This window comes from Bactrocera latifrons, unplaced genomic scaffold (assembly GCF_001853355.1).
Source record: "Bactrocera latifrons isolate USDA-ARS-PBARC rearing strain unplaced genomic scaffold, ASM185335v1 scaffold_68, whole genome shotgun sequence".
Classification (NCBI taxonomy): Eukaryota; Metazoa; Arthropoda; class Insecta; order Diptera; family Tephritidae; genus Bactrocera; species Bactrocera latifrons.
This window is the reverse complement of record NW_017537356.1, coordinates 509,976-522,392: the sequence shown is the minus strand read 5'-3', so window position 1 is coordinate 522,392 and position 12,417 is coordinate 509,976. Positions and strand designations below refer to the sequence as shown.

The 12,417-nt window shown below is 39.1% G+C and overlaps 1 protein-coding gene and 1 long non-coding RNA gene across 6 annotated transcripts; both read right to left on the bottom strand.

Annotated features, from left to right (window-relative positions):
• Positions 1-1,451: 1,451 nt before the first annotated feature.
• LOC108975650 lies at positions 1,452-2,848 on the bottom strand. The gene is made up of 3 exons (XR_001993884.1): positions 2,657-2,848; positions 2,087-2,135; positions 1,452-1,807 (listed from the first exon to the last, which is right to left on the bottom strand). It is a non-coding gene; the product is annotated as an uncharacterized LOC108975650 (long non-coding RNA).
• Positions 2,849-3,594: 746 nt separating this feature from the next.
• LOC108975686 (putative GPI-anchored protein pfl2) lies at positions 3,595-12,188 on the bottom strand. 5 transcript variants are annotated; one of them, XM_018944379.1, is made up of 10 exons: positions 12,014-12,188; positions 11,657-11,924; positions 9,643-10,920; positions 8,934-9,584; positions 5,731-7,535; positions 5,457-5,653; positions 4,998-5,379; positions 4,754-4,924; positions 4,362-4,466; positions 4,127-4,276 (listed from the first exon to the last, which is right to left on the bottom strand). In XM_018944379.1, the coding sequence occupies exons 2-10, from the start codon at positions 11,832-11,834 to the stop codon at positions 4,127-4,129; spliced, it is 4,917 nt and encodes a 1,638-aa protein (XP_018799924.1). In that variant the 5' UTR covers positions 11,835-11,924; positions 12,014-12,188. The 5 variants fall into 5 exon arrangements, with proteins under 5 accessions (XP_018799925.1, XP_018799924.1, XP_018799922.1 ...); XM_018944377.1 differs by having other exon boundaries at positions 11,657-11,871; XM_018944381.1 differs by having other exon boundaries at positions 9,643-10,533; positions 11,657-11,871.
• Between the last annotated feature and the right edge of the window lie 229 nt (positions 12,189-12,417).

Genomic DNA, 12,417 nt, shown 5'->3' with positions numbered 1-12,417 from the left:
GTGGACCTAATACTCATGCAAAAACTGTTTGAAATTAATGTTCAATTTTTATTCTTAGCAATATTTATTAGAAGCGGTTTTAATATTTGCATATATCATTAAATATATTTAAACATACAATAGTTATAGTAAATTAAATAAGAAAACAACAATAAAAAACTAATTAAATGAAATACTTCCCCTTCAGAGAGGCCGTCCGACAGTCCGTATATACGAGACCCTCAGCTTAAGAGATATCTTTCCGAAAATTTTCACTCATCCTTTACTTCACAAGAAGCTGCTGGTTTGTCGAAACCGCCGATATTGAACTACTATACCGTAAAGCTGCTATACAAACTGGTGGGATCACTATAGCGCATAGCATTGTTGTCATAAGATGACTTCAGTAGAAGCCGGCTGCCAGCTGGCTCTATATAAGTGAAGCAGGCAGCGTACCTGGCAAGTGCTTAAGCGACTGTCGCGCCGCGAAGTGCTGTGATTTGGATGTCACGAAGTGACTTCGCGGGAAGCCGGCTGCCAGCTGGCTCTATATAAGTGAAGCAGGCAGCGTGCCTGGCCAGTGCTTAGGCGATTCTCGCGCCGTGATATGCTGTGATTTGGATGTCACGAAGTGACTTCGCGGGAAGCCGGCTGCCAGCTGGCTCTATATAAGCAAAACAGGCAGCGTACCTGGCTAGTGCTTAGGTGACTGTCGCGCCGCGATGTGCTGTGGTTTGAATGTCATGGAGTAAATTTGCGGGAAGCTGGCCGCCAAAAGGCTCTATATAAACAAAGCAGCCACTGTGCATGGCCAGTGCTTAAGCGACTTTCGCGCCGCGATGTGCTGTGGTTTCAATGTCACAAAGTGACTACGCGGGAAAGTGACTAGTATACTAGTGTATGGAAAATTTTTTTATTTGACGAGATATCTTCACGAAATTCGGCGTGAGTTCTTGCTCAAAGCAACGGTACAATCTCCGCAGAAATTGTTCAGATCGGACGACTATAGCGTGTAGCTGCCATACAAATTGAGCAATCAGAATGAAATTCTTGTATGGAAAACTTTTTTGTTTGACGAGATATTTTCACGAAATTCGGCATGGCTTATTCGTCAAAATAACGGTATATTTTCCGAAGAAATTGTTGAGATCGGACGACTATGGCATATAGCTGCCATACAAACTGAATGATCAAAGTCATATCCATATATGGAAAAGTTTTGTATTTCACATTTCTTCATGAAATTCGGCATGGATTATTATACAAGGCAACGGTACAATCTCCGAAAAAATTGTTCCGATGGAACTACATTAGTATATGGCTGCCACATAATTAGGAACAAAAAATTAAAGGTCAGTTTTTAAGTGTTCTTTCAATTATCATTTTCTTATTGCATTTTTCATAGCTTTTTATTTATTTTTCCATTATTTTAAGTATGCGTGTTATAAACACCTTATCAATTATACATTTCAGTCCGTTTATTACATTTTCATAGTGCAAATGCACATACATTTTTCAGTCTTTCTCAAATCATTTCCAAGTTTCTCACAACTTACAACAGCTTGTGGCCGTTTTTTCGTTTAAACTCAAGTTACCTAAAATTTAAACATTTAACATTTACGAACAATACCATTTTCTCTAAAACTAGCTTATAAAATACAAGCAAAATATCAATACTTTGGATTTCAGACATAAGAGCAGCATTTTGTTGGCGTCTGCCGTGTTTGTAGAGTTTTTGCTCGCTCACTTTATAGATGAGTTGCAGTGCTATTCAAATGGAATATAGAGTTAAAGTATGTTTTCCGCAACAAGCTGCATGCAAGTTTGCCTGGAAAATGCAAAAATAAAAATTAATATTTATTACATATTTTTAATTGAGTAAAGCAATCCAATAATATTTTCGCTAGTGTTTCATATGGAAAACTGTTCAGATGGTAGTGCATGTGTAAGAAAATTCAGCATTTTAGCTCAGTTTTGGGTATGAAAATGTCATCACTACAGTTTGCTATACGAAACATTATTTGAAAACTAAAACATATGTGTATATTAAAAGTAATATACATATACATATACATATATATAAACATAGTTACAAAAGTAAGTTTACCTTCAATCAGCAGCCAGCGCCGGTATTAAATTGCTTCATTATTCAACATCTGTAAAGAAAATCACTTATTATTATAGTATCCGCTCACAAAATGTAGAAAAATATCCAAATTATGTTAATTAATATTTCAGATGGTAGTGCATGTGTATAAAAATTCAGCATTTTAGCTCAGTTTTGGGTATGAAATTGTCATCATATTAATTATTGTTTTTCTCTCTAATAATTAAGACACCTCTACTACTAACATTCTACTAAATTAGAACTAAATATTTGCTACATTAACAGCACTACACGCTTTGTGTCTGCCTGCTACCTATTGTCTGCCGAACAACCCTCTAAAAAGTAGAAAATGTGAGGTTAGTGCAAAACTAGTGTGACGCTAGTGTCACGCCTAAACTGCACACTAATTGGCGCTTGGCAATATTTTTTTTTTTCTCAATATCTTTAATTAATATCTGCGCTTACCAATTGCCTTAAAACGCAGCAAGAGGTCGCTCACTCTTAATTAATTTATCTGCCACCAATCCCTTCTGTCTCTTAAGCAACCGATTATTGTTCACTCATGCTTACCTTTAAAGCTGCGGTAATTCAAGTAAATTCACGCAATTTATTGGTATTTAACAATTTGGAGTATTCTAGGCGTACTACAGTGCGGTTTTTTATTGCTTAATTAAATTTTAGTCGCCATTCACGCATTTTGTCGGTGAAACTAGATGCGTGCCGTCTAGTAGCTGCTTGGTGAAAAGATTTAGTAACCGGAAAGCAAGCTAAAGGCAGACAAATTGTGAATGAAAAAAATACTCACCACGTGGTATAGTCTGGTTGGTTGATTATAAATCTAAATGCAACACTGGCGGGGGGGAAAAATTATTTTTGAGCAATAAATTACGCCTAGTTGGCGAATTTTTATACCCCGAACTCGGTATAAGTTTGCAACGAAGTTTGTCACAAACAAAAGGAAGTGTCGGAGACCCCATAAAGTACTTACTTTTATTATAGGTGGTATAGTTATGATAAACGTGATGAGTTGAGTCGTTTCTGCCAGTATATGTACATATATGAATAGTACGCTCAGTGTTTGAGATATCGAGCTGAAATTTTGCACACATCGTTTACTCCCTAAGCAGTTGCACATATGTCGAAACCGTCGATATCTGATCACTATAACATATAGCTGTCATACAAACTGGTCGTTCAAAAACAAGTCCTTGTATGAAAAACTTTTTTATTTGAAAAGATAGCATCACGAAATTTAGCACAATTTATTTTCTAAATAAATGCTACAATATTTGAAGAAATTTTTTAGATCGGGTCACTATGGCATATAGCGGTCATACAAAAGCTTCCACATTCCCATAGAAAACTTCCTCAAAGCAAAACCAAAAATTAAATTAATTAAAATGGTAACATTTATTTAACTCTATAAACTTTCCAACTTAATTTATGGCGGCCTTGTTTTTTGTTTTTGAAACGACATATATGTATATATATAAATATTATTTGTTATCTACAATTAGCAGCAAGTTTTTATTTTCAGATTGCTTTCATAGGCCCACAAGGATTATGAATTAATTACAGGCGATAAGCTTATTGACTAATTTACAATGTTTGTTTATTTAAAACCTAGTAACTTAAATGATTTTATGTGCAATTTCTAAGATTGTATAACAGAACATGACGTTTTTGAGTACATACAGTTTTAGGTATTAATACAAAATAGCATAATTTCTATTCTTTTACGAAAGTTGGTTGCAAAATGTTAAACACACAGACAGAATATCTTACATACATATTTATGTACAATACGCTTCCCTAGTACAAACGCTTGCTTTGCAATCTTTCATTAAAAAAATAATTAAATAATGCACTTGTATATATGTATATGTATGTACAATAATAAAAATCGTATAGTAGTTGTTTTATATATAACTTAATGATTATTGTATTGCATTATAAACTAAGATTTCTAAAAATTTATGTTTAAAAAACCTTAAGTTCTTTAGTTTTTGTTTTTACAAATGCTAATGCCGCTTCAAACATTTAAAATTTTTCACGCTTCTTAAAATTGCGCTTGGAGGCGCAACGTTGCAATATGTCCGATATGTGCGATTTGTGTTCGAAAATTTTCATCATCTGACTTTGTGCTTCATGTATGCCGTCTACAATGATTTTGCTGCGCTGTATGTTGCCCTGTAAGTCGAAGTCAAATATCGTGATCAACAAAATTTTATTTAAAGCTTTTTCATTTGAAATTAAAATAAAAGTGAGATTTTACCTTCAGTAATTCGTTGATACGCTCGGTTTCGGGATTTTTTTCATGTGTTTCCATTTGTTTCAACATATTATTGAGTTGATCAAGGCCATTCGATTCGTTCTCACACTGGAAAAGATGAGAAGGGTATAAATAAATAAAATATGACAAATTTCACATGTCTACCACAATAATAAAATATTGTTGTCTGTTAAATGACTGTAAGGTTATTAAATATGTTTGCCAGATGTCATGCCAACTAAACAGAAAACAATTAAGGCACGTTTACAACAAATTTTCACTACCGACACATTTGTATCTGAAGGCTCACTTCATAACGTTGGTATGAAATATATTTTTTTCACTTTGAGACCCCTTTTATAAACAAAACGTTATGTTAACGTTGTCGCACGTACCAAGTCTTCCATTTGCGAGCTCAAATGGTGTATTTTCCAGCCATTCAGTTTGCCCATAACATTCGTCTGATTGGCCAAATCAATAACGGTGGGCCGGCGTTCTTCGCGTGGTTTAACATCTGAGTAGCGCTGAAAATGATTGTTGGCCGTCTTCCAGTTTTGCTTATAAGTCTGCAAAGCAGGCACAAAAAAAAAAAAACATTTAAATATTTTATTACAATCGCTGAATTTCACAACAACTTACATGCAGCAGCGAGAAGTTACGCGGTCGTCGTAATGTAAACTCTGTTGGTTTGGCGTTCTCCTTATTGCCTGTGGTGGGCGGCACATTGTTATTTTTATGATTGCTGTTGCTATTATGCACAACATTGGCATTGCTGGCGTTGGCATTAGCGCTATTGCCGTCATATTGGTGTGTGGCCGTACTGCCAGCAGCGCCAGGCGCCATTGAGCCGTGTACTGGCGCTAATAGCATGCCGCTGTTGCCAGTTGCCGCCGACAACTCATAGTGACTATTGTTACTGCTATTATTACTATTGCTCATATTGCTGGCGGCAACCCCAGTTGCTGTTGGTGGTGGGAGAGTAAGTGAACTTTGACTATGACTCGAAAGTTGACTGTCATTGCTGTACGATGAACGAGAGAATGAGAGAGAAAATAATTATTACTTGTATTTGTTATGTTATATGCTTCACATGCTTACGTTGAACGTCTGTTTCGCTTGCGTGTGGAACATTCAACGGGTCCACCATTGACGCGTGCAGTACTTGTTGCCACCGGTGCATGCAATTGCGCATGATGATCCAGCGAGGAAGTGCGTGAGCTGTTCGGTGTGACTGATATGCTACTCATCAGCACGTTATGTTGCACATTGACATTGCCATGGTGATTTGCGTACATCTGCAAGAATTTTTTTCCAATATTTTGGTAAAATTATTGCAAATTTTAGCTGATTGAAAGAAATTCCGCAGACTTACCTCATTGATAGGGTTGAAATGTGTGGAATCGTTGGGCGCTTGTGGCATATGATTAATCATCATTATATTACCATCTTGCATTTGTTGTTCTACGCCCGGTGATGAATTCGCCGACACAGTTGTCGAGCCATCCGATGAAGCCGGCGACGCGCCACGTGCCACACGCTGACCGCTAAGAGCGTTACCGGAGAGCGATGCTTGCGCGCGATCCTTCTTCGCCAATGCTTCGGTTGTGAGTGTGGACGATGTGGTCGTTTGTGCCGAGGACATGGAGGTTGCGGATGAAGATGCCACAGACGTGATGCTGAAAGCACTGCCCACCGAAGAGGCGGCTGGCGAGCCCGTTACATTTGATAAAATGGTGGCAGTGCCAGCATTGCTACTATTATTGCCCATTGCGAGTAATGTGGGTTGCAGATTTTTTGCAGCGCGTATAGGCGAGCCATCTGCATCGCGCTTCCGTAGAAAATTGGAAACCACCGTTGAGCCGGGACCGCCACCAGTCACTTTAATCGACGTTTGCAGCGGTATGACCACATGCTGACCCTGCGCGCCAGTTAGTGTAGCTGTTGTAGAGCTATTGCCAACGTGGTGACCGGATGAGGCTGCTGAAGCTGGTATTATAAGCTGTTGGCCACCGGTAACAGTACCGTGCTGCAACAATTGTTGCGTTGCTTGCGAAACGGAGATCGCATCAGCTGATATTGTGTTGGAGGAACTGGCATTGGCCACCACGCCCTGAGTGGCTGTAGGCAATTGTGCGCTGAAACGCAACGGCACACTCTGAATTTGTGTGCCTGCCGCGCTGGAAACCGGTATTTGCAGTTGGCCGATGGAACGCCCACCACTGGATGGCACTACAGTAAATGTGGCCGTTGAGTTACCAGCATGCGAAGCTGCTGTCGCAGCGAAGGGCAATGATGAAATTGCCAAATTGGAGGCGGACACCGCATTCACCAATTGATTTTGCGTTATGGGCAAAGTGCTGCTTGTTGCCGTGGTGGTGGTGAGCGATAGCACACCAGTCGACACTTGTACTGAACTAGCCGGTACAGATTCATAGTAAATCGTGCCGCCTGGTGGCAAAAAGGCACCAGCTGAGGTGGGTACACCACCGCCGCTACCACCACCACCGGTTGCGGTGAGCACCGTAGTACTGTTGCTTGACGCGGACGATGCCGCATGTAAATTTGTGGCACTTACACTGACGCTTGCTCCATGCGTGCGCTGAGCTGTGTTCGCTTGATGTATGTAAACGCTTGGTGGTCCGGCGCTACTCGTTATTATACTACCGCCACTTGATTGGCCGCTGTTGTTATCCAAATTGCTTGCGTTGGAAGCGCTCATCACTTTTCCCACTGTTATGGCACCAGCATTCTTGAGTGGCGTTATGGTGCCGGTTAGTATATTGCTACCGCGTGTCGTTATGGCCAATGGTAGAACTGTGGTGCCACCACCGCCGCCTGATGAAACAATATTCTGTGTGGTTAACAGTTGGCTAGCTGCTGCTGCGGCCTGCGAAACATTCACGAGTTGTGCTGTAGTCAGATTTGTAACACCACCGCCACTTGATGTGGGCGTACTTGACGATATAGCCGGTGAACCGTTGCCGCCACTACCGCCGCCGCTATTATTACCGCCTAACGTTGATTGTATGCTCGTTGTTACGTTCTGCTGTGACGGTAAATTGACGCCTATTTGCGTAGTATTGCCTCCGCCGGCAGTGGGTAACTTACCCAAACCGAATGGTGTTATAGTCAGTGAGGGTTTAGCGGTCATCGAAACCGGTTGTCGTAGACCAGATACTATTTAGAAAAACATTAATAACAAATGGCATGATAAATGTGCTTTGTTACTATTTATGCTCAACTTTCATTAAATAATAAGCACTTGTTTGTTTTTGTAATTATCGATATACATATTTACATAAATGGAATTTGTTGCGATAAAAGTGCGAAAAAATTGCATTAGCGCTACTTATGGGAAATACTCGTACCATACAACACATTCAATGTTGATTCAATGAAGTTATCTGTATAACATACACTCAGTCATGCTACAACCCACAGCGGCCAACGTTTGTATGTCGCACCTCATTACTGTGACCGAACTGTCTTATCGCTATAATGTATACGAACAGACATTTTAACATTCTATATTGTAAAGACAACTTTTTATTATACCCTGAACAGCTTATTTTAAGCTTGCCAATGTGTGTGTGTGTTTATCAGTGTGACAAACCGAGTCGATTTACTCATGACTTTCTGACTGTATATATGCGAACTGGTATTTCAGTTTCTGGAGATATCGATCTGAAATTTTGCCAATGTTACGTTCACACCAATAAGCTGCTCATGCGTTGTAATTGCAGTTATCGGATCGCTATAACATGTAGCTGCCATACAAACTCTCCGATGAAAATCAAGACCTTATATTGAAAACTTTTTTATCTGACGAGATATCTTTACAAAATTCGGCATGGATAATTGCCTAAAGCAAGGGTACAATCTCCGAAGAAATTGTTTAGAACGGACTACTTTAGCGTATAGCTGCCATACAAACTGACCGATCAGATACAAATGTTCGTATAGAAAACTATTTTATATCACAAGATATCTTCACGAAATTCGGCATGGATTATTAACCGAAGCTAAGGTACAATATTTTTAAAAATCGTTCATATCGGACCTCTATAGCGTCTATCTGTCATACAAACTGGTCGCTGAAAATTAAGTTTTTGTAAGAAAATTTTTTTATTTGACGAGATATCTTTACAAAATTTAACATGGATTATTTCGTAAATCAAATCTACTATCTCCGTAGACATTATTCACATCGGGCCACTATAGCATATAGCAGCCATACAAACTGCCTAGAAACTGTTTTATTTGTAAAGGGTATTATAACTACGGTGCTCCCGAACTTTACATTCTTCTTGTTTTAAATAATTTCATCGCTGTAGACATACTTTTACTTTCATGTAATGTTCGTTATATGTATACTAATTTCATATCCTCACACCCGATATGTCATACGATATATACATATGTATATAAATAAGTTGTCAGTAAATGTCCTTTACAAAAGGCTTCGCGTTATATGTCATAAACAAATCAATAAATGTGACAGTTAACACTTTCCTTAAATTTCATTGAATTAACGAAATTACAAGCAAATTGGCGTATATTTTACAATACACTTACCGAGCTTCCCAGTGCCCGATGTATTGACAATGATGGGCTGGAACATCACATTACCCGAAATGCGACCCGTTGAGCCAATAATAGGCTGTGTAGTACTGCCGGGCTGTTGTTGCAGCTGTATGATACGTGTGGTGGGTAAATTCGATGTCGGTATGACGTTGTTGCCAACACCTGTAGTTACGCCACTCATAGTCGTATTGCGTGGGGAATTGTTAGCAGCTGTATTACCCGACCCCACCACAGAATTAATAGCGCTGCCAACGACACCACCACTACTGACCGGTTGAATTGTCGAGGTTATATTTGGTGCACGTATACTTATGCTGGTCGTGTTCAACTTGGCGGCGGAGAAAGATTTTGGTATCGGTATTGGGCGTATTTGACGTGATGTTGTTCCTGCCACCGAAGTACCAGCGCCAGAGAGCTGTGCAGCAACAGCAAGTCGCTGGCCAGCTACTAGAGTCGGATTAAACTGTTGCGTTTGCTGGGTAAGCGGTTGTGACGTAGCTGCTACATTCGATGAATAAACTAATGTGGCTTGATGTTGACGTTGTGGTAAAACAGTAGCTAATGTGGCCACGTAAGTTTGCTGTTGCTGTGACTGTGGCTGACTATGTGCCACTCCCGATGATGACACTGATTGTATTGTAGCTATGGAAAATATATAAAATTAAAAAAAAAAAAAAAAAAAAATGAATTTTAGACTTACATTGTCCTCCTTGACCTTGCTGCGTTTGTGTTTGGCCACCTCCAGCCGTTTGTACAACTGTTGGTGGCGTGGTTGCAAGAACTGTACCGCCAACCGATGTGCCGAGTCCACCGCTAATACCAGTGTTATTGTATGCACCACTAGTTGTGTTCATGCTCTGTGCAGTGATTATACGTTTTTGTGTCGGCTGTGGTATGGTTCTAATAAGTTGCACTTGTCCACCGGTATTAGTTTGCATCCAAGTCGTGTTGGTTGCCGGTGAAATGCCTGAAGTAGCTGGCGATGATGTATTACGATTGACGGTTGCGGCCGTGCCACGCACAAAGCTACCCGCTGCTGTGAGCCCCGTGACTGTTGTACCAGCACCCATTGAAACGGAACCCGGTCCAGTACGTATTGGTGTAACCAGCCTTTGTGCCGAACCCACTGCTGTCATTTGTGTGGCTGTTACACCGGCACGCGGCAGATATGTTGTTTGTGTGACTGGCCTCGTTACAGTTATAGATGTATTTGATACTGTGCGAGAAGTAACACCCGTAACGCCCGCCGGTATAGCTGTTATCTGCGTACGACCAACACCTGTGGCACCTTCGAATTGTTTTATGGGTATTATATTGGTGGGCATGACAACACGCACCTGTGTCGATTGTCCGCCAGCGCCGATGGTACGAATAGCTGAAGACGATTGTGCTACATTAAGGGCAATTGGCGTGCCACCAATTGATGTCGCAATAGCACCACCAGCTGTGGTCATTTTAATAGCTCCAGTTGTTGATACACTGCTGGTCATTATAGTGCTAACGCCACTTACAACGTTACTACCAATTTGTAAGTTGCTACCACCAGGAGAGCCCGTGTTCACCATATTGCTATGTGAAATTTTTGCTGAAACTGGATTAAAAGAAAAAGGATGGATTTTTGCTGTTTTAATAAACTGCCTGGGATTTTGATGAGTATGGCTTTGACTGTAAGCATGGGTTTGATTGTGTGAATGGGAATGAATATCACTGGTAGGTAAGTGTGCAGTGCGTACTGGCGAATGGATGGGCGGATTTTGAAAATTATTTGAACTTGATGTTGTTATATAGGGATTGGGTAGTATAGAAATATTGTGCGTTTGTTGTTGGTGTCTAGCAATTGAAGTTGTTGTAGTCGTAATAGTTGATGTCATTGGTGATTGGATAGCGGACACTGTTGAATGCACTGGTGCCTGATGTTGTTCATTTTGATGAATGAGGTTAGGTTGTATGAAATGGGTTTTTATGTTTTTTTGTGCTTCTGCGAAAGAATTATACAAGCAAAACAAAGATAACAAGTTGTAGAATTTTCCGTGGTATTTTTAACAAACAAAACTACACACATAAAACACTGTTTTAGACATTTTAACTTAAATATTGCAATGTATGAAATTGTTAAAATCAATTACTTCAAAATACCATATATTAAACTTCAATTACGATAATTATTTTATATCACCAGATTAGGAGATAAATAAATAGTATGGGGGTACACGGGTAATACAATTTCTGAAGCAGAATATGTGAGCGTTTTTAAATAAATACTATGATTAAAATTAAACTTCTTATTTATTGTATTTTACTTTTTTAGTTTATATCAAGAATAACAACACCTTTATAGGTATATGTTATTTTGTTATGCTCCATTATGAAATTCCATAATTTTTACATGACTACCCAAACAATATGGAATTTTTGACGCCACGACACACTGCAACGATAACACAAATTGGAATGGAGAGGAACAGTGGGATAGAGTTTTGGTACAGAAAACAAGTATATAAGCAAATCTAAAATAGCAAACGCACACACAAAATATGCTATAAAAGCTGCAATAAAGGCAATCACAGTACTCCTTATACATATATATACACATAGCGACGAGCGCAAATTTTGACCAAACATGTGTAGATTTGTGTCAAATATGTATGTACATATATGTATGGCGTTATTTTACACTACAATATAAAATGGTTTAACTTCTTGTAAATACTCACCTCCTGTTGTTGCCTGCGTTGAGCCCATACCAGCCAAATTGGAGCTTAAGGTTCCAGTTGTATTTCCACCTCCAGGTCCCCCACCACTTCCAACACCTCCTCCACCCCCTACACTGCTCCCTCCTGGTCCAGGTGCGCCACCACCACCAGTTCCACCACTCGCATCCACCGAACTCATTTTATTTAAAAACGCAGTATATTTATTGATAAAAATGCTAAAACAAATTTATTTTACTTAAAATATCAATCGCACACACGTTACGTTTATCTAAATTTGCAGAAGTAAAAGTATGTACATATATTTTTCATAGTATCACTTTAAAGCCACCTAGCGGAGGCTTAAAAACTTCTACCAACCTTGCTTTTATTTAAACGTTTCAGCAAATGTTAATTTCACACTGTATTTGTTCAATTTTATAATTATCACTGATTACTGAAATCTTAATTGGAAAATTTTTAGCTTTTCCCTCGTCTACATACGGTCACTTTTCTATGTGTGTACTTTGAAAATGTCTGCCGTATACTGAAACGAAACACACAAAGAAGAACGAGTAGTATGTGAAATTTGCTAAACTGTGCTGCCAGATAGGACTTTGATTAAGCATAACAATAACTTGACTTATTTCCTATGAGGTTAAAAGAAAAACGTTAATTTCTAAATGAAAGAAAAATATTATATGCCCAATTTTTTTAAATTTATTTTAAAGCTTAACGTTGTGATAGGTTTATGCCAACGTTTTACAATTGTGATATATTTGCAA

Coding starts and splice junctions, on each gene's coding strand:
- LOC108975686 (XM_018944379.1), bottom strand. CDS start 11,834: ATGAGTTCGGTGGATGCGAGTGGTGGAACTGGTGGTGGTGGCGCACCT. Junction 5,654..5,730: donor ATTTCAACCCTATCAATGAG/GTAAGTCTGCGG, acceptor AAATTCTTGCAG/ATGTACGCAAATCACCATGG. Junction 4,277..4,361: donor GTATCAACGAATTACTGAAG/GTAAAATCTCAC, acceptor TTCGACTTACAG/GGCAACATACAGCGCAGCAA.